The sequence below is a fragment of the Megalops cyprinoides genome, chromosome 5 (assembly GCF_013368585.1).
Source record: "Megalops cyprinoides isolate fMegCyp1 chromosome 5, fMegCyp1.pri, whole genome shotgun sequence".
Classification (NCBI taxonomy): Eukaryota; Metazoa; Chordata; class Actinopteri; order Elopiformes; family Megalopidae; genus Megalops; species Megalops cyprinoides.
In genome coordinates this window covers 31740710-31766241 of record NC_050587.1, presented here as the reverse complement: position 1 = coordinate 31766241, position 25532 = coordinate 31740710, and the positions used below count along the sequence as shown (strand labels likewise).

Here is a 25532-nt window from a genome sequence, read left to right as displayed (position 1 = left end):
ACACTTGAGGTTATTTGTATAAGCACATGAGACAGGCTGTGTGGCTGAGGATCAGGAGTTCTGCCATTTGACCCTGTACCCAGGTTTGATAAACCATATTACTCTAGCAGTACTTGGAAACTGGCTATCTAGTAGTCGTGATAGAAATAAGATGGTGTTATCTGTATGACTCACTTTTAGAAAAAACAAAGTAGCAGAAAATGGTCCCCTCCCTTAAAATATTAAGTTATCTGAAATTCACCTCCATTAAAATATTGAGTAATCTGAAATCCATTGTTGATTATAAATCTAACCTTGGCTGAGTCATTCAAGAAAACACTCCTGTCAATATGCTGTATAAATACATTCTAAAACTGCAGAACAAAAGAGTATCTTACCAATTATGTTTAGAAATACTGCACTTATCAGAAAGTTAGCACCAATTGCTAACTTCAGCTAGAAATGTGTGTAATTAAAAATGACAGTATATTGTATGTATTTAAATGTTTAAATGTAAACTGGAGTATCAGTAATCTAAGTATAGTTTGAGCAAAATTTGAATCAGGAATACTGCTGTCAAGACTGAAAAAGAAAAAAATGGAACAAAACTCCAAATAAATAAAAAGCTGAAACAATGAAATGGATGAAAATGACATTTGTGGTTCTTGGATCAGAATGTTTACGGAACTACATACAAAGTAGAGCAGACTGCTGTTGAAATGACTATCGCAGCAGGAAATCCCAGAATGGAAGCAGTTGAGAATTTTAGTACATCTCCGCCAAAATGGCAAAACAAGGGAGCGGCTGTCAGAGATTATATATCTACAGGGGCCAGTTTCTAACAGGTAACTCAAGGACAGCACTATTAATCCTACCAAATGGCCTATTAAATGTTGTTTCATAATTGTCTTTCCAGAGATTTCAGATTCTGCAGTGGGCCAAGACTACATCCCTGTGACTCAAGAGGGAATTTGCCAAAATAAACGTTGCTCATATTGCTCAGTCATACAGGGAAAGCTGCCATAGAGAACCATTTTGTCAATTGCTCTCATCTTCACACATCACGTATGTATTGATCAGGTCACAAACTGATTACCATAGTACTTATGTAACTATCAATGCCTTTTTTAAGCACAAACTTAAGACTTTGTTGTCCATAAACTAACCAGCAGTAGGCTGAATTTGGAGTGGGACTTGTGTATTGTGAAATTACTAGGCTTAATTATTTGAAAAAGTCAGTTTTTTCATTTCCAATTGTGGGAAAGGCATTCTCCAATGTTTTTAGCTTTTTGACAACTCTCTGGAGCAAGATGCTCTCAGCTGCTGAAAAATTCACAATTTTAGTTTTGTGCAAATATAAAAGTAAAACAGACCGCTGCCTTCCCAGATTGAATGGAAAAGAATTAATCAAATTATTTGTCAGAAATATTTCCATTTTGACAGGACAAAAGCCAAAAATTTCCACATCTTTTTTTAATATCTGATACGATAAAAAGCCCATAGTTGGGTTATTCCATTCACCCAGAGAGAACCGATACCAACTGGCTCTCTGTTAAGGTCAGTTTGAATTGGACTGAATCTGCTGGGACCTGGAGCTTGAAGAGCTGGAACACGTGCAAGACCTCATTCCAGCCAGGCGCTTAACCACCTGATTCAACAAATCAACGTCTTAACTGGTCCAGTTTAGCTTTCCTCCCCAGGCTGTGGTAGATTTAGGGCTTTCAAGAGCTGGAAAGGCTGCTGGATTGCATCTATCAAAGGCTGGCACAGAGTAGCCTTGGATTAATTGATCTGAGAAATCCAAGGGCCAAGGTGGAATACCAGGTGCCCTTTCACAAGTTATCCTTCAGTTACCACTCCTCAAAAGCCAAAATAATAAGGAGCCAGACACTGAGCATATTGCCAAGTTCACATTTTATTGAACTGGTGAAATACATTTTCAACAGGGCAGGCTGTTACCTGTTACTCTTTTACAATCCATACTGCCACCCCTCCCCTTCCCACCCAAAACCCAAAAACAAAAAGATGACAATTCATTGGTCATCACCACACATGGTTTCTGCAGTTAATACCTTTTTGGGTTGAATGACCCCCCCCCCAAAAAAAACCCAAAAAAACAAAAACCAAAACAAAAAAATCCAGTTTTGATTGACCATCCCCTCCATCCGCAATCAACATAATAAACTGATAAAATACTTCTCTTCTGCCACCTAAATATCCGCTGACAAAACTCCTCTGTGGTTTAACGAAATGATGGTCTCTTAGCTCTGCTTCTGAGGTCAGAGTGGGGACAGCGATTCTGAGAACTCTTGTGCAAACAGTTCGTGCTGTTTGGACTTCAAAGGGGCTGGCAAGGAGCTAACCAGTATCACTGCATAAATCAGCCAGCTACGCAGGAGAGAGAAAAGCCAGGCCCTGAAGCTGGGCAGTGCTTCCTAAATCCAACACATCAGCGATCATTCATCTGGTTGTCACTTTATTCCGCAAGCGACTTTCAAAAGGCGGAGCGCACTGGTAACCTATTGATCCAAAGAACAATCTAGAATAAGGAGGCACGCACGGACAAGGACACAGCAGCAGTGTCACAAACTGAGATTCAAACGCGCAAACCCTCTCACCTTGAACCCAGAGCACTGGCAACAGCTCCCTATGCGCTAGGTTGTGCTCTTAGGATCAAAGCTGGATGAACATTGAACACTGAACATATAGACACAGCATGATACCCCTTTTGCTACAGAGCTCAGAGCACTTCAGGTCAGTGTCTCTCCACCCAGGCTCAATTCACCATGTTTAGTTGAGGTTTTAAATACTGATCTGAATGTGACATCAACTGACAGTTATCTGCAGTCATTTGCAGAGGGGATCTGTATCCGGAGTATGTTCATTCTCTTAAAGGGGAAGAAAAAAAAACAGTACAGGTAATTCTTCAGGTAACTTTTAACATATTGATTTCTGACACAGATAAGAAATATAGGGCAGTCATCGCTCTAAGGCCACTCTAAAACAAATCACCAGAACATCTGATTAAATTTTAATCAATTACCTTGAATGAAATTTGTGTCCCCAGTCAGAAGCACCAATAACAATAAAGATGGAAACACCTTTGCTTCCATCATTTTAGAGGCATAAACACACATCCAGCTCCATATTTCTTCCACAAATGACTTAGCAATACTGGACAATGGTCAGATGCGATACGCAGTTAAGTATCTGCTTGCTCAACATTGATTTACTGAGCCCAGCCTGGAAGGAAACCAGCAATCACAATGGTTCACCAAAACCAGGATTGAGAAACACTGCAATAAATGAATTTACTGAACTATGTCAGCCGTGGGGGAAAACAAGGCACTTCATTTTCAAATTAGAAAATACTGCGATTAACATTTTATGTTTTCCCCTACCGCTGTCCAATAAATAAGGGGAATTTAAAGGAAATTGGGAAAGGATGTTTTTAAACTGAGGAAATAATGCTTCAAAGATCAAAGCCGAGAATGGAACTGCTTTTGAATGGGATGCCAAGTCTGTGTCAATGGCTACACAAGTCCAGCACTAACAAGAATGCAGGAAATATTAGGAACTGTACCAGAAACACTGATTGATGAAAAAACAAACAATGGACTAACATCTGTTAGTGCTAAAATAGACTTTCTCGCAGAGAAAAGTTTCCAAATACATAGTTAATATTAAGTTATTGCGTTTTAGCCCTCTCTGTGGTCAATGCCTGTCTGGGCAAGACATCTCCTGTGTTCAGAATCTGGTAGTTCACCATAAACTTGGAAAAAAATTAAAAATTAAACAACGAAAAAGGTGTTAATTATAAGGGATGAAAATAAAGGGACAGTGATCCTCTGATAAGAATTTCTGAATTGTGGAGTAATTTGTGTCCGAGTATCTGCTCTGTCCCTCCTAGTGTACAACACATCTGTTTGAGCGTCACTGATCAAAGCCTTTGGTGACGGTAGTGATGAGTTGGAACCAAAGGTTATTTTTTATGTGGGGGCTGACATGCTAAAGGCTTCCCGGCCCCAAGCTGTCGCAACGAAGGCTGTGTCTTTGTCAAGTTGTCATGACCACCATACTGATGACACCCAATCAGCACTCATAAAGGGTAAAGGAAACCGTTGAACACACGCCCTGATTTTGAGTGCAGAGTGCTAAACCACAGCATGCATCAGTTGCAAATCAAACTTACTATACTATGAGGAACAGACAGAGGACTCAGTGCATACATTTTCTATAGTGCATTTTTTTTTTTCCAAAAGTAGTGTTGGATTTACTCAGGTGATCTATGATGGACTTTTTTTTTTTTTTAAGGTAGATGAAATTCCCCCAAAATTACACTGAACCAATTCATGATGTTTAACATATAAAATTAAGCTACTTGTAAGCTCAAATCAGTGTAAAAGTTTTATTTTGTAACCAAAGGTGCAGATTTTTTTTTCCATCTTACAGTATCTTACACCCAGACCAGACCAGGAGATGTCCGTTTTTCTAACACCAAAACACTATTTAATTTTTTGGCAAACATTCTAATGCACAGGATTGTAAACATAATGCTTCCCTTATGTTTTTAGTAGCACTTTAATAACAAAACAATGACAAAAACTTCAAAATAATATATTAAGTTCGACTCCCATTAACTCAGTGATGTTCCCAAATAAATCTGTGAAAGTAGTTATAACAAAAAAAAATCACTTTATTTCATAAATAAATCTGCTCTTATACTTCTGGAAACTCAGGAAGGAATATACTTAAATAGACATTTCTTTTGGTAGGCTATAGTAATTTTTGTGTGCAGTTTCTCCTCTTCCAAAATAACATGGCATAAAAATGCCACATACATTTCTTTAAATATATATTGCTATACATATAATTAGTTCTCTTTCAAAAACTATAGCATAGGTATTAATCTCTTCAGTTTATTCTTTCCTTTGAAAATAAAGCTGTTATGTGGCAGCACATCTTGGAGGACTTACTCGCAAGATCACAAACACTTTCCAGGTTGATCCTGAGTGTTCAGGCTTTGAACAAAGACTAGCAGCATTTTTTTTTCAATATTTTCTGGGTTTTTTTACCGTCCCACCCCCCATCCCCCACGCATGCACACAGACACACACGAACACAGACACGCCAATCCAAGTTCCTTAGTGGCCATACAAACACACATCTGGTCAATCGGAAGCATGTATGTACACATGTGCGCGCGCACACACACACACACACACCGCCACAGAGAGACAGACATTCAGACAGCAAGACTTGCCAAGCATGCGCACGCGCACACACACACACGCACACGCGTCACTTGCTAACAGACTAATGTAGTTCCCCTCTCACCCCTGGACACTGGCACAGCGAGTGACTGAACCATCACCTTGTGTAAACCAGCAAACACCTTAAGGGTGCCCCCCCCCCCCCCGAGAGCACGGAACAGTGCAGCTCTCAGTGGGACTCTCTCAAACTGGCAGCTTGTCTCCATTCACACAAAGGCTGGACGACTGCCATTTCCAGTGGCCGCTGCACCCACGGCCTTAAATACTTTGTTGGGAGATGATGTGGTATCACATTCCTCACAGCCAAGTGGAAAGCACCTGACCACACCACCATGGAAAAAGTAGCCCCTGGGACAGAGAGAGAGAGGCAGGGCCCTAACCCACAAATGTTACACCCTCCATCATCTCTGATATGTCTGTGTTAACTGCATAAACACACACATACACGCACACACGGTCTCTCTCTTATGTGCAAATTTGCTTTTGAAAGACTAACACATAAGGCTGGTGGTTTGCATTGCTGATAGACAAACTTTGGGCTATCCATTTGTTGAGTCAACTTCCTCACTCCACAAATAGATCTCCCTCCTTTTTTTTTTTTTTTTTTTTTTAAGTGTAAAGCATACATTTTCATCATCACCCCCCCCCCATACCCCAAATTTTTTTGTTCTTTTTTTGCAGTTTTCAAACATGCATACAAATGCCATTCTGTCACCCGTTCCTTATCTGCACCATCGGTGGCATTTCAGATGAAGAGCGAGTGAGAGAATCACACAGGAAGGGAAACAGAGAGAGAGAGAGATATGAAGGAAAGAAAGAGTTTGGTGTGAAGAGAAGAAGAAGAGAACGCTGCACCCGAAAAGCGTGCGGAGCGGAGGCGACGGGGTGCGGGGCAGGGAGAGAAGGGGGAGGGTCTGAAGGGTGGCTTTTTTTTCGCCCTCCCCTTGGTGAAGGGGACACGGGGTAGGTCATGTGCTGGATATGGCGCGGCTGTCTTTCCGTCTGTCCGAGCTGTAGTCCCAGGAGCGGGTCCGCCATTGGTCAAAATCGGTGATCAGGCTCTTGATGTGGGCCAGCTTGTTGTGCAGGTACTCGTAGCGGTGCTTCATCTCCCGGTAGCTGGGGCTGACCTACACAGACACAGACGCAAAACGGTCAGCTAGCTACGGCAGGAAGTGTTACAGTCAAACATCCATGACACATGTATTAGAGATAGGACAGTGGGGCTTCATGAACCCCAGAGCAGAACGAGCTAAGGCTACAGCATTTGCAATAGAGAGCGACTGACAGACCATGGTACAGCATGCCCAGTCATCATGGACCTTGGCATTCATGAAGCCACAGTCTCCCTTCACCAACAGATGAAATCAACAAGGTAAACATGAAATTACTCTTTTCACAGACTTACGTGTTTCAGTTTATTGTACTCCTGCAGCACTTCAGCCTGCACCTCCTGCAAATGAAGACAGACAATGCATGACTTTCTCCTCCCGACTGGCCTTCTAACCTCTTCACAATACAAGGGGACTGAAGCGATGTCCATCACAGCAGACACGTGTGCACTGTGCCACTGACCAACTCATGCCGCATTCTTTTTTTAATGACACCCTTTACTTGGCATTCGGCATTATGAGGACGGATAAATGTCAATACATAAAATTAGGGCTGAAACCGTAGTGTAACACCCGTTTTGATTTTGCAGTTAGCATGTCCTGCAGCCCAGTAAAAAAGCATCTAGCGTGTCGTGGAATAGGTGTTCAGCTGACGACGCACATAGAAAAGAGGAAATTTACTAAAGCAACACTAAACTATATAAAATACATCAGATTGTACCTTTAAATGAAGCACACCAAACTGTCAAAGGGCAGATCATTTTCCCCTTTTAGCTGCTCTTCCCTCAGAAGTGAATGGATACTTGATTCGATTCCCTGTTATAATTCATTTTTATATTCTCACTGAGCCCCCAAAGCATATGCAGATGGCTGTGCTGGGCACGTTGAGTGATGTATATTTTTACGAGGATGTTCTCATGCATCAGGATCTCAGCTAGAACAGATAGTGCTTCCAGTCCCAGAATGCACAGCGCTCAAAAGAGGGATCCAGCGAAATGTCACAGTGGGGTTTGTGCAGAACCTTCTTTGCTGTGGAGTACTTTATGGAAGCACACAAGAACTGTAAATGAGCTTGTTTTATTGCTTTGCAGAAGAAAAATAAAATGGAAACAATATTTTCTGTGTCCTCCTGCAAACAGCTACCACTACAAACAAATGTAGCATGACAAGTGTAAAAAATAGCCCCACGGCTTCACGAACATTTCTTGTGCGACTTCATGCAGTCCGGAGTTTTGGTAAGGGATTAATGTCCCTATCGGCCAGCATCAGTTATTAGTGGGCTGACCTGTAGGACTCTGAAAGCACTGCAGAGTCCTGGGGTGACTCAGATAAATAGGCGCGGTGCATCAACCCCAGCCTCCCCAATTCCACTGTGACCCAGGCCTAACGTGGCAGCACAACTGCTAGTCATTTACCAAAACGCACGTTAGCCCTAAGCAAGGGCACCTCATGCACCTGTACATCTGCCGGCCGTACAGCTGAACGAGCCCCCCCACCCCCGCCCCGTGCTCACCCGGTGCTCCTTGGTGCCGGGCTGCAGCCGCTTGCACTGGGCATCCAGCTGGGCGAAGCGGCGGGTGATGCTCTCCACGCGGGCATGCAGGCCGCAGTACTCGCTGTACTCCGCGTTGAAGTCCTCCTTGTAGCTCTGCCGCTGGGCCATGGACACCACGGCTGTGTATTTGCTGAGGAGCGCGGCGGCCGAAAGAAACAGACACACACACAAAAAAGGAGGACGCCTAGGTCAACTTTCAAGTCTTTGGAACATGAAATACTGACCTCAACATGCTTGTGTTTGTGTGATGGATGAAGGAAAAAAATAATAAATGAGAAAATGATGGCCAATGTATATCAATTGAACAAACTGGTCATTTCAGTTGAATTTTTGAATTATTTGTGCTATTCCAGGAAGGACTCGAGCAGTGCTTTGATAAGAAAGATGAAAATACGAGACAGAGTCATGACAAAGGAGGCTTCTGTAACAGGGCCAGACAGGACTTCATACTGCGTTTAACACAACTGATGGTGTCTGTGGATCCATGTGAAAGACCAAATACTTGAACTCAGGCCATGCATTCGATATAAAAACGATGGAATAGCACAAAAGTTTTCACCTGTATCTCCATTAAACAACACTGAAAGACAAGTTCTAAAAATGTCAGCTTGTACTTTGAAAAGGGGAGACCATTTTTTGTACAAATTTCTCTAAAGCTGTGAACTCAGAGTGGCTGGTGGTAGGCCCACCCTAAAGGACAGGAAGAGGACACTTACTGTACATAATCAGGAATCACTGTGGAGGACTCCTCTGTGGAGCCAACGGGCCCCTCTTTACTTTCTGCGGAAGAGAACACAGAGTTTTTCATTTACAGCTCAACATCAGCTAATCACATACAGAGAACACATCTTCATTAGGACTGACAGGCCAGCTCAAGGCCCTGGATGCCGGGGTCACCGAGCGGCCGAGTGTCAATGTGGGGCCCAGATGTGGAGAGAGAGGTAAGGCAAGGCACAGTTTATTCCCATTTTGTTTCCCCTGTCAGGACATGCCAAAACAACCAATCCTTTAAGGACACACGTGCATGCAGAGGCCGTCCAGGCGGTCACACAGCTGAGGAGATGGAAGGTGGACGGAGAGCCGGAGTACGGGGGAGGGCTTTTACCTTCTCGGTCGGGTTTGGCGACCTTGGCTTTGGGGGGGGGGTGGCGCTCCTCGCTCTCCCTGCGCTTCTTGGACCTCTTCTTGGGCTTTTTGCTCACGCTGCCAGGCTCTCGTGTGGCGTCTGCGGGGGCGGGGGCAGCGGGGGCGGGGCGGGAGGCGGGAAAGGGCGGGGAGCTCCGCAATTGGTCCACGCAGGAGCTCTGGTTGTAGCCAAAGCCGTCCACGGGCAGGGCCTGGGTGCCGCAGCCCTCCGGCGTGCTCGGGGACCTGGAGCTGAGCGGCAGCGGGGGGTTGGACACGGGGAGGTGGACGGGCGCCGGCCGCTTGCCCTCCTGAGAGTGGGCGTGGCTGTCGCTTGGGGTCGGGGTGGTGGGCGCTCGGTTGTTGATGTGAGAGATGCGCGGCTTCTTGGGCATCAGGGGATCGATGAAGTCAGAGTCCTGACACCTCCTCTGCAATGAGACATGAGAAATCCAAATCCACAGTCATTTCAAATGATCCAGCTGAAGGCACCCTGCATGGCTCTATGAGTAAACAAGCAGTTCATTTTTCTGTGAACTGCGATGGTTTATTTGCGTGTGTTCACCATCTAATGGTGACGCAGAGATCATTACCTTGGGGGAGCCAGTTAGTCAATGAGTGAATCTGGAACACTGCCATTTACCAGGCTATTTAGCGGTGGTTAACAGAACTCAGGGAAAGAGACTGGCTGGATGGTTGGTTGGATGTACCCAGGTGTCATAAGGGCCACCGCTGTAAGGGCAGTTAGTGTACGCTTGGCATGTTGAACTTAATGATTGTATTTATTTCTGAATACTATAATTTTTTTGTGGAAAATATTTAATTTCCAGATAATCTGGTATGCACAAGCAATAAAAAGTACTTGAACCAAAGCAGTTGACAGTGGCGGCCAATTCACAATCTCAGTTCCTTCCTCCTCAAACAACACCTTCACGCTGCTGTCACAATGACAAAGTGGAGCTGTTCGGTTTTCCTGAGCCTCCAAATTTTTCATACCTCTCCTCTAGCGTCAGGGAAAGCCTCAAGTCAATTGTGCAGATAAGGTGATAAATGAACTGCACGCGGTAATCAAAGACAACTGCTCACCAGCGTATATTCAGTGATAATTACAGTCCTTGCCATTAATACTGCTCCTGGAGGGCTGTAGTGTCTGTAGATTTTTATTCCAGCCAGGTAATTAACTGATTCAACTAATTATTGCTTTAATTGAACCAATTTGGCCTCCAACTTCATTTCTGAATGTCTGTGTGTTCTAAAGAAAGCTAGAACAGCCACAGTGAAGTAGCCCAGTTGCAGCATTTAAGATCATCACCAATGGTTATGGAAATGTCAGGTCAAATGGCTTTTGTGGCATTACAGGCTATAGTATCCCCTTTAAATCTGACCCCTCCATTCTTTAATAGCTTGACATTGCGTGATTTCGTGAGGTAACATCAACATAAAACCTAGTCATCTTAAAGATCTGCCTTAGCGTTTGCACACTGTATGTGCGCTGAGGTGGGGGTTACCTGTTGGGACGCTGGAACGGGTTCTTTTGGACTGCTGGTGGGAGGAGATTCACACTGAAGACCAAATTTACTGCAGAAAGAGGCAGAGAGAGAGGGAGGATCAATGTGAAGACCTAACAGAGCAAACTTTACAGCATCATATACAAGTGTCTAGCTGTGAGAAAAAAAACTCTTTTTTCAATGGGAGTGAGTGAGTTACTGATGTAATGAATACACGCAAATGCACATAGGTTGTTGGCACCATGCATGTGGTTTAGGTAAAAGTGTAAAAAGCCATACCTAGCCAAAACCTGCTCCAGCTGTAGCCGTTCCTCCTCGGAATACCCAGGCCAGTCCTTCTTCACCTCCCGGTAAAGATGATCCTTCAGGGAATAGGAGTTATCCTTTGGGTTCAGATTAGCCACCTGGTCACGCACAGATCGCAAAGACAGAGAGAGAGAGTGATAACTTCCTTTTAACCTCTGCGCAGAAGGCCAGATATAATCATGGAAATTAGAGAGGTGCTGAAATCAATCAATTGGCAGGGCGCTGGTTATAAATAGCCCGAAACAGAGCGAGGCAGTCACAGCAATATAGGGTTCCCCCCTCTCTAGCCCATCACTGTGGGTGTACTGAATTTCAGGTCTTACACACACTCATTTCCAAACAAGGACAGAAACAAGCTCTGCGAGATGCCTGGGTCCATTGAAGTAAGTGCGCTGGTTTGCTGAACAGATGGTGAGCAACTGATAGCATTTAACACCTGGCAAGAGGGTGTCGCTGAAGATCTCCCAACACCAGTAAGTGATTAATGATTTATCCTCCTGACGCAAAAACTGAAACAGCCAGGGAAAACAAACGAGGTCAAAGGCTTAAGCAGATCGCCTTCCATTCATGCATGGTGTACATTTCAGAAGGATTTACCATTGCCCAATCACAGAAACAACAACCACAAAAACGGAAACCAGGGAAAACCTAAATCCTCCTACAGAACCTATAAGACTGTTACTTCAGCCAAGCCTAAAAATGAACCTTTGCGCAGCTCTAAGCTCCTTCATCAGGCCACGTGAGTCAACGTGTTTACGTGAACGAGGGTGTACAAGACAATGCGTTTGCAATGTGCCTACTTAATTTATATAATCCCTAACGGTCGGAAGTTCTTCCAATGCATTCTTTGTGTTGTGGGGGCTTAGTCATGGCAGAATCTGCATTATTTCCGACATTGCCCCACGCAGATACTTTGCGGGCGTTTCTGTTTCGACCTGAACAGTTTGAGAGAAGCACTTCTGCTTCCCCTCTCTCCAGGACTCCTTCTCCTCTCACCTGCTGAAGAGTGCTTCCCAAATCTTTCGGGTTGATGTTTTCCCGCTGGAGACGGGCCAGGACCGCCAGTTTCTTGCAGGGCCGGAGCGCCAGCAGGTGGATGACGCGGTCCCGGTACCGGGACTGGGACACGGGGGCGCTGGGGGGACCCTTCCGGAGGATCGTGGCCGGGTTGATGGGGGTGGAGCGCTTCCGCTCCGGAACAAGGTCGGAAGGCAGCGACGATGGGGCCGGCTTGCGGAACGGGACTTTCTTACCTGGGTACAGACAGCAGGAGGCAGAAAGACAGAGAGACATAAAAAAAAGATGGGAATGACAGAAGAGAGAATGAGACATAGAGAGGGGAATTACCTATAATTAGTATGAATTTTCTCAAATGCAGAAACAAAAACTCAGAGACCACAGAAAACCCTGTTCTCCACTGAGACCTGGGGAGCCAAATGCCTGAAAGTTTCAGATGACAAACAAACTGAAACCTAAAGCGAGACTGAAGGATTTGACCACAGAGGTCATCTGCACTGGCTCTTACATAAGAGAACACATTCTAACTCTCAGACAAACCTCAGTGGTATATCTTTTTTGACAAGAAGGGAAACACACCTTTAACATAACAAAGATTTTACACTTTACCAGAGGCGAGGCCCTCATTCCCTTCCTGTTTGAGTAAAATGTCACGTGTACAGAGCTGTGTGACATGAGGGGGGCAGCCAGGGGTAATCAGCCCCATGTGAAAAGTGTCATTTACGGCCTCCAGAGAGAAGCCCCAGGCTGAATAAGTGTCCTTTTCAAGAGGTTATCAAGCACATCTCAACATTTCTCTGTGGCTTCTTAAATGCCAGAGCTATTCAAAGGACTGAGGTTAAACAGAAGTCATTTTCACACAAAATGACACCTATACAGAGGGGAAATATGTGCATGTGCTTGCACGCGCGCGCGCGCGCACACACACACACACACACACACACACACACACACACACACACACACACACACACACACACACACACACACACACACACACACACCCCGCCAAACATACCCTTACACAGACTTTTTTAGCTCCATCTCATCAAGATAATTATGTCTGTTGGCAATATGTTTTGGTAATATGCTTAGCCCATTTAAAGGCTCTTACTGTATGAATGCTCTTTACTTTCAGCAACAGACACATTACACAGCAGATACAGTGCTGTGTACAAGCATCTCTGGAGGTAACATTATATCATTATATCAATTCCTGTAACACTGTTCAGAACATCACTTCAGACACCTGATAGCTACCGCTGACTTTTTTAAACTCTATGGTCTCCAGGGAGCCTGACCACACCTCTTTCTCTACTTCAGCCAATGACAGACAATCTTTCACTTCCTTCTTGTGTCCCTCTGGCCAGTGCTAATAGCAGAATAGCGCATGCTGAAGCTGCAGCTGTGCTCCCTCGGGGGGGGAAGAAAGAAAAAAAAGAAAAAAAAAAAAAAAAAAAAGACCCTCCTGCTTTCTGATTTAGATTTCTAACGGAATTCAGCTTTTCAAGTGTGGAATCCAGACCAAGCCTTTCACCACTAAGCCCCTCTGGCTTCCACACGCCCAAGACAGGATGTCCTGGGATTGGGTATCCCAGGTGCCACGCCCGGGGGAGAGCACACAGCTTTGAACGCGACTGAAACCAATGGAGGCACATCCCTCCCTGCTGCTTAGAGATAAAAAAAGAAGGGGGGGGGGGGCAAGGGGGGAATTAAAGCCTTTGAAAGCTGCACGGTAAATTCAACACAGCGGCCGCGTCACCTGGCTCTCGGGCAGCTGCAGAACTCACACAGCCAAGGCTGCAGAAAAACCGATGGAAATACATGACGAGAGGCCCAAGGGCACAGGACGAAGATGAGCAATGCCGGCCCGCGCTGGCCACCGTGCAGCTCTCGCTCACATTTCTTTCCAACCCGTCTGCGAGAGCGCGCGAGAGATCCCAAGAATCTGTCAGGTTAACTTTCACTCAGCCCCATCTGTTCCCTCACAACCAGAGAAATGCCATCTTAAACCAACAGCGTGGACAGGTGGAGTGGGGGGGTGAGGTCGGGGTACAGTGTCCGGGGGACAAATGCTTCCTCTTCACAAAAGAAACAACAAACAGCATTCTGAAACCTAAACGATTAGCTGGGGCACTAGACAATACCTATCAATGAACAGCATTCCCCTAAGAAGAGGGTTAGCATACCTGGTGCTGGGACTGGGTAGACTTGCTTCAAATAAAAAACCAAGATGTGAAAGCAGTGCAAGTGCTACTTTGACCCTCCTCGTGTACAGAAAGACATGTGTTATAGACTTGCCTCCATTGGGGCCGTCCGGCTTGCTGACTTTGGCGTCCCGCCTGCGCCCGTCGGCGTCCGCGCCCATCGGCGCGCGCTCGTGGGGGGCGGTGGCCTGCTGCGCGGCACTGTCCCGGGGCGCCTGGCAGCCGGAGGGGGACACCGTGATCTTGTCCTGCACTGTGCCCAGGCAGGCCAAGTGCGGCACTCCGTGGCTGAGGAGAGGAGAACACAACACTGCCGTGAAAACGGGTTCCGGATCTTACAGCCTCTAAACCTGATGGGGGCGGCAGGGTAGCATAGTGGTAAGGAGCAGGCCTCATAACTGAAAGGTTGCAGGTTTGAATCCCCACTGGCACAATGCTGCTGTACCCTCGGGCAAGGTACTTAACCCACAACTGCCTCTGTAGATATCCAGCTGCACAAATGGATAACATGCAAGAATTGCAACGCATGCAAGTTGTTCTGGATAAGAGTGTCTGCTTAATGACAATGATGTAAAATGACAATGTAAGGAGAGGACATGCAGGCAGTTGGCCAGACTCCTACCTGGACACATACTGGCGGATGCACTCGAAGCTTCCCTGAGGACCATCCTTCCCAACACTGGACACGAAGAAGTCGAAGCTGGCCGCATCGAAGGGGTCATCGGTCCTTGGAATCTTTATGCTCTGTGGAAGGCAGGGCAAACGGCCCATGAGGAGGGAACACGCACTGCCATGCAGGCCTGGGTTCTCTGGTCTACACCAATCAGGTCAACGCAAAGGCTGCTGGACAGAGCAATCAAGGCCGGCTGAGCTTAAACTCAACCCAAGATGGCTCCCATTCCGTTCTGCAGCCTGGACGCCCTGGCTTGAGATTTACAGTATAGCACCACCAAGCGAAGGGGCCCCGGACTCCTCTGTACTCTGCCCTGTGTGACACTGACCGCAAGGCCTCTGTGCACCCAGGATCCCGTTTGCTACAGCTTACGGATAAGCGCTTCAGCATTTCAGGGAGGTCCTTATCAGGTACCGCACTCTCTGCTGAACAATGATTCGTCACAGTTCCATCAACAGCAGCTGTACACCGATTCTTCCTCATCTTACAATGCAAGACAAAAAAAAAAAGGGGGACAGTTCAAATCTGGGTGAGGGTTTTGCGGGGGCGGTGATGAATGTGAGAGTGAGAGGCAGGCCCTTGAGCTGTGAGCCCAGCTGCGATCTCACAACACTGTATTAATAGACACAGGAGACTGAAACTCAAGCAGAACGGTGGGGTCAGAGGTCAACCCTGAGCTTTCACACAGTCGCCGAGGAGCCCGGCAGCTCAGAAGCCACAGAGAAGAGGCTGCAGCCAGGAGTGTGCATACCTTTCACTAAAAATCACAAAATTATTCAGCAGCATACAAAAATAACTGGAAGACAAACCTTTACTTTTCATTCAGCTGCACAAATACATTTTCTCCTGCTACTAATTTCTTTCACAGAGACCTTAAGTCAGATAGCAAACTGGAAAGAGATGCCAAAGGCAGATGTGTATTGAATTCACGGGTCAATCAAACTTGATTAATTGAACTCGGCCGGGGGAAAGCATACACAGTGGGTTCCACAACCAGGACTGGAAAACAATTTCGACAGCTCTATTCAACATCCGTTCTTCCAAAAATCACAGGCAACATTTTTCGATGCAGACGTTCTCCATTTTCAGTCTTTTTTCCACTGTTCAGGTCAACATTTATACACTGGAAAAGGGACCAGCACCCAGAGAAAGAAGCCTCCTCACTGTGGTCCCCTGACAGATTCAAAGTGTAGCTGCGGTGATTTTAGAGCCTGAAAAAAGGGCGCTGTAAATTTGTGGGAATGTGATCTCAGGAAGACACTATAACAAGACTACTAGATGAAAGACGACTACTGTATTTCACCTACAGGGAGAGGCTTTCCATTCCCACAGCCAGACATGATCGTATGCCCATCACTCAGCTGCAAAACTACAACCAATCAAACAGTGGAATGGCCAAATGGCTGCACCAATTTACAATACCAGCCAGAGACTGAAAACAACAAAGCAAAAAAAAAAAAAAAAAAAAAAAAAACTTACCCCTTGTTGTCCCTTGAACTGGATCGTCGGTCGAGATGACACTGCATTCTGAGGGGAGACAAAGGCGTGACCACACGTTAATTTTTTTAACACGCTCCTACATTTAAAACGTGTCAGCACTGCTAAACCCAGTGAACTTGGCCTTCTTACAATGCCGACAGCTGGAGCACAAATCGCCCAAATCCCACTAAAGAGGAAATAAGCTGAATTCACTGCAGGAGAGCAGAGAGCAGAGACGTGTGCTATTAGCTCGGCATCACCGCTCGCTACAGTAAGTACACAGCACAATGGCAGACAGGGCTAATGGCTGCCTGTGGCTTTCCACCCCCTGCTTTAATATGCACAGTCACCAGCCCAGAAAACATGGAAGAAAAACAAGCAAATGTCTAAAAATAACCTCCTCAAAGAGCACATCTCGCTCCGAAACCAGAAAAATCCTGTAATTTCTGCACAGTAGCCTTTATATGGTTTAAAGAGGGAAGGGCTGCATTTCAAAATTGCCATGAAAAAAGGGGACAATTGTAGACTCTTCCTAGGTTTATTTTTATTACAGCAAAACAGGAAAAAGTCACTGCTTGAGGAAAGTTCTTGAGTTTCAAGCTTTTTTTGTTGGCCAACTAATCAGAGAAAGCCCTGAAATAGGGAGCAGAGCAATATGTAAAGGCCAGCTGGTATTTGAGCACCAAAAAACATTCAGGCCTTTCAAAAACCATTGAGATCGCAACCCTGGCTGAGCGTCACAAAGGAGAGGGGATCATGGGAGAAGTTTAGAATTTCTGCCAACCAATGGTATCGCACAGAGAAAGAGCACAGGCAAACCAGCAGAATCAGCTCAATCACTGGTGGAGTGGCATTAGCCTGCAGGTAGATTAAGTGGAAAGTCTGCCTGCCATTAATTTAGTAGAATTGTCTGGGTTGGTTTTACAGCAGCAATCACACACCCTACAGACGCGGGGCAAAGAAAGAGCCGCTTAAATACCAGCTTCTCTTTTTCTCTGTTTAAAAATGCCCCAAATTAAATGCACTATAGCCTTTGTAACAATCAAGAGCATAACTGCAGTAAGAGTTAAGAGCTAAAGATGATAAAAAGCAGAAGAAATTCCTCTTTTCAAGGGCTGTCAAGGTGGAATCATCTGACTAGAAAGGCTCAAATGGGACGCCAATGTGGTTTTATTCTGAACAAAGAATGACAAAAATTCACACATGGAAGCATTCGCAATATTTCTGTCTTGCTCCACAATAGAGCATTTTCAAAAAGACCCAAGTACCTTTCAAAATGTGTCCCTTTCATAAACTGCCACAAAACTACTGAATTCAGAGCGGCTTGACCTCTGACCTTGTCAGCTTACATTCTTCCACTTTCCTGACGAGCGGTCTAAATCCACACACGGCAGCTACTTCAAAGCTCAGTGACAAACACAGTCCAAAGTTTGTTTACAGCAGTATAAATCAGTGACATCTTGGAGAGCTCCAACAGACAGAATTAGGGCAGCAGCCTCACCCTTTTTCTCCATCCCACCCCAGTGGGAAAAAAAGGTAGATAATTCAGTGCTGGAAATCAATGATAGCAGCAGAGAACAAACCCCAATCCATTACCGTTTCATCACAGCAAAACAAGGGCGTGATGACTTCACTCTGTAGAAGCTGGTAGAACCGGTACTAGCTCACAGCACAGTGCAATCCAATCTGACCCCCACCCGCACACACACACTCGCACACACGCACGCACGCGCTCCCTGCAGACATATGCGCAATGCACCGATCACATTTCACATCACCAGGTGCCAGGGCCAGAACCCATACACCCACGGCGTAGCTCCTGCGTAGTACTGCCTGGAGAGGGTTTATATATGATGGTAAATAAATGAAAAACGGACACATTTCCAGCCATAACAAGCCCTGCCCGCCTAAACCAACAGCTGATGCCGGGAAACCGGAGCGGAGCGGTCATCGTTACGGCAATTGAACGGCACGTTTCCCATTTCCCCCCCGTTCTGGTTTAATCTTATTATCATTCCCAGCCTGGGATTTTCTAACGTTCTCACCGGGAGCCGGGCAGATGGCGTATCTCGCTTAAGGCTGCAGCTGAACTGCCCTGGATCCCGCAGATCTGTGGACTTGGCCCAAGTTCCACACCCAATATTACCCTTTATGTAAACTCATCTAGGAGGTGCACATATGCTGGCCCTTCCCCTCCTAAACTTTTCCTGACCTTACTCCATCATGGTGTAGGTCGCTTTAGCCCTTAGCAACTGATCCTGGATCAGAATCAAAATCTTACATGACATGGTCAAGGGGCAGGATTGGCAAGTGGGCAAGCTGATCTTACATTTGTCGTCAAGGACAGGAGGAAAAAAATCACTCATTCAGAATTTTAATGAAGGCAATTTAAGACTTAAAGTGGGTGGCCCTGCAGGTAAACCAGAAAGAAAAAAAAAAGTTCTGCTTCCAAGATTAGCTACGGAATATTTGATATGGACAAGTTCCATCTAGCATTGTAACGCTAAATTTTCCACCATCTTCACTCACAGGAATTAAACACCCACAATGTTCCAAAAAGCTGGGCAATGTTTACATGAGATTACAAAAAAAGGAGTGTTCCTCTTAAACCGTGCCAGTGTCCAACAGGGCCCGCATACAATGCTAAAGATAACACTGCTGTTGATATGAAACAGTTTACAAAACCACTGACAGACAGACACACGAATGAAAACCAAGAAAACATATTAAAGAGGAGAGGACAACTTATGATTAGTTTGAGGCTGTATATGACAGTTTTACTGCAACATGAGAGAAATACAACTGAAATTCAGTAATAGTCAAGAGGTCTGCAGTAGAGTCACTTAAATTTACAGGTGACATGGATTACCTGCATATTCTTGGATTGCAATTAATTTTTAACAAGACTGTACTTTATTACTAATTTATTAGGCTACAATACTGATTCAGAGTGCCATTTAGTTTAAAGAAAAAGATTCTGGCGATCTTTCAAGACCCTCTTTAATTCAATCAGTGCTATTTGGCCAGTGAATGACACAAGCCACTTCAGTCTCCAACGCCAAATCCCTGCCTGCTTCTTTCAGACATCCCAGGCACCATGTTAGCATGAAAACCAGCAAAAAATATAAACTAACTCAATTAAAAATGTTCTCCAAACAAAAGTATAATTTGGCAGTCTTATGAGGTTCCAGCCAGGGTTGAGTCATTGAGAGTTTTGCTTACATTAACAGCTGTACAAGCAATACAATGGGAGCATTCTCATTTTGAGTGAGACCGTCCCTCTCACTTAAGCGACCTGTCTAGGTGATATACCCCAGACAACCTCGCTCCAGCTCACATTAATTTGATCATATTTTTTGCACAAATCCATCGCACAAGACATACCCGAAAAATAGGGGTGGGAATCTATCTAAAGCACTGCTGTGGTCTTAAGTAATCAAGCCCGAGATAATTCGACAAGACTACATTTACGATCCAACATTATGTTACATTTTAGAGACGAACCGGAGTGGGCTAGCCGCAGTAGTTTATTACCACAGTTTCGTCGTTTCACGGTCGATTCTAAACGTAACAAGAAACCATTCAAGACCAGGGCGTAGGTTGTGGAACCAGGCATTTCCTCCCAGAGGAGCTAGATTTACACTGCACCAAAACCCCACGACTGCTGCAAACGTTACTGTAGCTTTAAGAGATACATTGCTGAGTAAGCATTTCTGTGAGTGCAACACTTTTCAGGGCGTAAAAATACAAATAGAAAATAACTGCATCTACAAATACAACGTATTTATATTCCTGTGGCACATAAATTTAACAGGACTGTTAGAAGGAAAATATAAGCTAACTGACATATTTTGACCTCTTTTCACCCCGTCCACGCCACACTCCTACTCATTCACAGCCATCGACTCAGACGCTACGCCGACGCTGCTCCACGGGTCTACATATTGTCTGGATGAACCCTAATTGAAGAATCCATGTAATATACATTTGAGACCATTTGCGTAACACCTGTGTTGATGTTCTTCAACAGGCAGCTAATACCGTGTTAAACCGGACAGGTTTAGTTCCACTGCTACGAGGCCATGGCAGTACCGTTGCGGTTGAACCTTTCTGAAGTGTAGGCCACATTGAGCAGTTTGTTACCATGCTATACTTTTGGCATATAAATCACGTTTGTGTGTGTCACATAAAACCCGTAAACGTCTTTAAATTCGATTTAATTATGTTGAAATACATGCAATTACTCAATAACTAGCTACCTAGATTCGACGTGGACGTGGAGCTACTAGCTGAGAGAATTACTAAGAAAAACGTCAGAAAACTTTTGAAGTATCGTGTCATCGTCAGAAATTCAGAAGTTGCACTGTTTGGGGGAAATGCCAAGCGAAACCCAACTCCATTGTCATTTTGTTTCTCCGTCTCTAAAAATATTCCACTCCTCCACACATATGCTAGCCATCCTATACGTGGATAACGTAAACTTGCGAACTATACGGCATACCAAAAAATACTCTATTGAACATCGCAGAATTTCTCTATATAGTTACCGAGACAGACTGAAAACAAATCAAAATATAAGCGAAAGATATTAAAAGGTGACCTTTTGGACCACAGCCAACACAGCCCTGCAAGCTATATCGCCAGCTAGCTATGTGGCTAGGAAAAAAGCAGCCAATCATTCTACATCAAAAATGTGCTTGCATAGCCTATATATTTGCAAACCCGTGTCTGTGAATTAGCCTTAAAGCTTTTTAAGTAGCGTGTGCTGTACAGAAATGCCATTTTTTAAAACAAACAGTGAATTTGTCGGCTTGTGCGGTTTATGTTTAGCTAGCTAACGTTAGGTTCAACAAATGTTCATTATTTTCACAGAATCTACCAACTAGAGGCATGGCAGTCAGCTGAACAAATACCAGTGCCTATCGGATATATCTAAAAGTTAGCTACCTATTAAGACTTAACTTAGACTATCAAATAATAATCAACTGTCTGTAGCCTTGCTGTGTAGGCAAGTAAAACCGCTATAGATTCGTTTCCCAACATCAAACTTTCTGACATTGTCCAAACTGTATGTAATAATGTCAGAAAAGTGTGGACTAACGTTAAAATGCTCACAATAGTTACAGTCGGTTATTTTATTTGACTTTATTTTAAGCCAGTGGCACAGAAAGCTTATCACAGTACTAATAACGGCAAGGGAGCGGACTTGTTGAGGGAGGGGGATATTCGTCGGTATGAAACAGAACATTTACAGTTCGAGTAGGAACAGATGAAACAAAAATGTATAGCTAGCCAGCTAGCAAAAAGTAAATATACTTACAGATAGGTTCTAGCCTGTAACAGCTACATGAAACGGAAAACACTCTAATCTTCGCAAAGCCACGACATTTTGTCGCCCAAAACAACTGTAAATGTTCACGTTCTTACTTTTATGGTTAACTTACCTTACAGTTTTGGTAATTTTTTAACGCTCTGTAAACTGTCTCTGTCAATTTCACGTGCATCACAGTGGTTGTGCTCCCATTTCGGCCACAACTCAGTCGGTACCTGCCCTCCTCACAGAGCGCCGCCATGTTCACTCCCCCTCCACCATCGTCCCTCTGACTTGCGAGTGTTTCTCCACTTTACCAAAACTCCCAGCACACGGCCGAGGGGCGGGACTTCGACCGGGGTCTGCACCCAGCGTCCGCCTCTGATTGGCTGGTAGTTTTTCAATTTTAACATGTGAAGACATGAGTGGTCAGTCACCTAAGGGAAAGAAGAGTTATGTGGTTGTTTTTTTTTTTTTGAATATGGGCTTCAGTAAGTGTCCGAAAAGATCACCTAATGCATTTCACAGTGTGTTAAGTGGTAATTAATAGACTAATGGATTTTTAAATCGAGGTAGTTTTGCTATTACTGTTACTGTAACATGCTCACGATTCAGTTTCTGACACATCCACGCTAGATGTAACCGTAAACAAGAAGTCCCTAGAGAATACGTGAAAGGTGGAAGTTATGTTTTGAAGTTCACTCCTAATAGTCTTCCGTTATTTATTTATTTTCAAAAGACCAATTGGCAAATTACAGAGGCAACCACTAAATACACATAGAAAGAAAAATTGAAATGAAGTAAAAAAAAAAAAAAAAAACATTAAAGTGTTCACCATGCATGTCCAATAAGCATGATGTAGCAATCCAGTCTAGACCTGACACTCCATTGACACTCGAGCTGACGGGCGCTGTTATGTTACTTTACACTGGGAGCTGTTGGGAGCAGAACAGAACCGTGATAAAGCAGAATTTAAAAACAGTGGTACAATATGGGTAGAAATGCTGAGCAAACAACAAGGCTGAGGTGAACACAAGCGCTCACGGAACAATGTGCAGTGGGATATGAACCCTGGGACAATGTCATTCCATCATTACTTTCCGTAAGGTGCCACCTGAAAGACTGTTATTTGTAACTGCTTGTTCTTAGAATTGCTTCTGCTCTGTCATGCTTATGGGCTCAGCTGGAAAAACAATAGGTGTGAATGAATCAGGGTTTGGAGTAGTCATGTGTCACCCAAAGATGTCCGAACGAGGCAGACACACTACATGGCTGAGAATGAGGGCTGGTTTTGGTGAGGTGTCCTCAGCTTGGGTGTGGGGCAGCTTATTTGAATCCATCAGATGACTGGAGCTTTTCAACCACACCCATATTGTCATTTTACTGATTCAGGGATCCTAAGCTGCAAAACACACAAACAAATAAACACACACACACACACACACACACACACACACACACACACACACACACACACACACACACACACACACACACACACATCCCCCAGTGTTTTGGCCTTATGTTTTTTTTTTTTTTTTTTGAAACAGCATACTGAACACCAATGAGAAGGGAAAAAAGTTCCAAATAATTGAAATCACTGATGCTGTGCTGCAGTCTAATATCGTATGATACATCTTATGTCATATATATTATCTTAATATCTTATGTGGAAAGCAATGCTTATATTTTTGTTTTCTGTTCATGTGAAGGACTAGGACCTGTTTCTCAACTCGAGCATCACTGCTATATTTTCCACAGTGTCTGAAAACCTTAGGCAAAGATTTAAACATTTTAATAGGCTTGGCAAGTTTGCTTTGCAAAACTCTTCTTTCTTGATACAAGTGGTGTTAGTCTGTAATTGTCAGTTTGGATTGTAGGTACAGTTACAATCTGCATGTTTGTACTTTTCTGTGAGATGCCATGCTGAGGAAAACAATGAATATTGGGGTGGGTTGTGCCAACTGCTGTTACAGTCATTGTTTGGATACACAACATAACCAGAGCCGCACTGTACTTGTAACCAAAGAGTTGCAGGTTTGAATCACTGCTGTGGTATGTTGTTGTATAAGAAAGGTACTTAACTGGTACTTAAGGGTACTTACAGGTACCTAACCTAAACTGCTCTGATATAAATGGATATGTAGTTATGTATGGGTAAATATATTAGAAACAATGTATGTCATCCTGCATAAGGACAACTGCTAAACAAAGAAAAGGTCTGTATATCTATATAAATATCCATTTGTATAAAAGTAAAATGTAAGATTAGCAAATTGGTAAAATACTTGAATTAGCACAGAAATTGAAAGTTTACATGAAAAAAACAAAAACAAAAAAACAGAAACCCACATATAACCCCATGTGTTTATGAGTGTTTCACAGAGCAGAAATTCTACACTTCCCTACTTCAACTAAATGACCCATTGTTCACTCAATCTGAATCCACTGTGACCCAGAACTCACTCAAAGACCAATGAAAGAGGGTTTGCAAGATGAATGAAGGTATGAGTGCCAGTGTGCTCTGACCTTAACTTTCACTCACGAACAGCGGCTCATTCAGAAGCCCAGGGCAATGCAGGTTCAAACATGAGGGCTTGAATTACGTGACATAAATGTGACAATGTCTTGGTGTTTGAAAGCCTTATCAATTTCCAAAAGGTAGTAGTATGATCATACCTATGCGCAAACACACAAACACACACACACGCATACTCACACGCACAAATGCGCCTGCTCACGCACACCCACACATGTACACAACCTTGAAACCTGTGAACAGATTGTCCAGTCAGAGAAGTTAATCATTTATTGTTGTTGTGTTTAGACCAGCGGGCTAAACCCCACATCCACAGTCATAAGGCACACGTGTGCTCACATGCCTACCATCCTGCACACAGCTACTGAAATACAGGGTGATGCCAGCTGCACTACAGTGGTCAGAGAAGTGTCAGAAAGGCTGTGATCATGATGTTTTCACGGCTGTGATTTCCTCTCTGCTCTTTTTGCATGATGACATCACTTACAGGAGACAGTGGCGTGCGTCCCATCAGTCCAGACTGGAGGCGGAGTGAAAAACCGGGGCAAGAAAGCTCAGTCGTGCCAATGGCAGAAGATTAGAGCGTCTGGGTTTTAAACCTGTGCCCACTGGCGACGGTGGCAAAACAACAGCACATGGCCTTGCTGATGTGCTCGCTGTTAATATTTGATTTTTTATTCTGAGCCCAGCCCACTGGATCACTGACAGGAAAGCAGTGCGGAAGGACTGTATCTGAGATGGCCCGCTACATCACGCTCAAAGTGCACCCACAATGCAGTGCAGGGTTTACCGTCCTGTGACATAAGTACCGCTGAAAAGCCTGCTGTTCTTCCAGTTCATATCATTTACAGACCTTGAAATGCCAGCTTGAGTTAATGATTGAGCCAGGGCAGTTTGAAGTTGGGGCTCACTGCCTGCTCCTATCACAGGAAATCACAAACCCTTCCAGCTGTATCCTAACACTGCCATTCATTATAACTCCGTGCTGTTGACCACAAAATATCTCCCTATGTATGCAGGTTGGCAAATCTTTTTTTTTTTTCCCGGGGACACAGAGGCACTGCACACGCACACATACAAACAGAATACAAATAGTTGACTCAGAGTTTGGTAGCTGAGTTATGACAGTGCTAATTATTTACAGCTTAATCTCACATTAACCTTTTCAAAAGGTGTCAGTTTGTGTGGAAATGTGTGTCCTGTGAGCTGTGCTCTCCTTCTTCCCTTCTCCTCGCCTCTCTTCTGATATCCTCTCCTCCTCCTCTCCTCTCCTTTCCTCTTGTCTCCTCCCTTCCCCTCTGATCTCCTTGCCCCCTCTTCTTTTCTCCATCTATCTTCTCCTCCTCTCCTTTCCTTTCTTTTTCTTCCTCCCCATCTGATCTCCCTCCTCCTCCCCTTTTCTCCAAATCCTTTCTTCCCCTCTCCCTATCCTCTCTTCTCCTCTCCTG

General features: G+C 44.5%; 1 protein-coding gene across 1 annotated transcript; it reads right to left on the bottom strand.

Moving 5' to 3' along the window:
* Nucleotides 1-6080: 6080 nt before the first annotated feature.
* ell2 (elongation factor for RNA polymerase II 2) lies at nucleotides 6081-21831 on the bottom strand. The gene is made up of 12 exons (XM_036529120.1): nucleotides 21679-21831; nucleotides 16235-16282; nucleotides 14705-14826; nucleotides 14177-14370; nucleotides 11855-12111; nucleotides 10832-10956; nucleotides 10553-10622; nucleotides 9025-9475; nucleotides 8636-8699; nucleotides 7878-8049; nucleotides 6661-6705; nucleotides 6081-6382 (listed from the first exon to the last, which is right to left on the bottom strand). Exons 1-12 carry the CDS (start codon nucleotides 21805-21807, stop codon nucleotides 6221-6223), a joined length of 1839 nt encoding a protein of 612 aa, XP_036385013.1. The 5' UTR covers nucleotides 21808-21831; the 3' UTR covers nucleotides 6081-6220.
* Between the last annotated feature and the right edge of the window lie 3701 nt (nucleotides 21832-25532).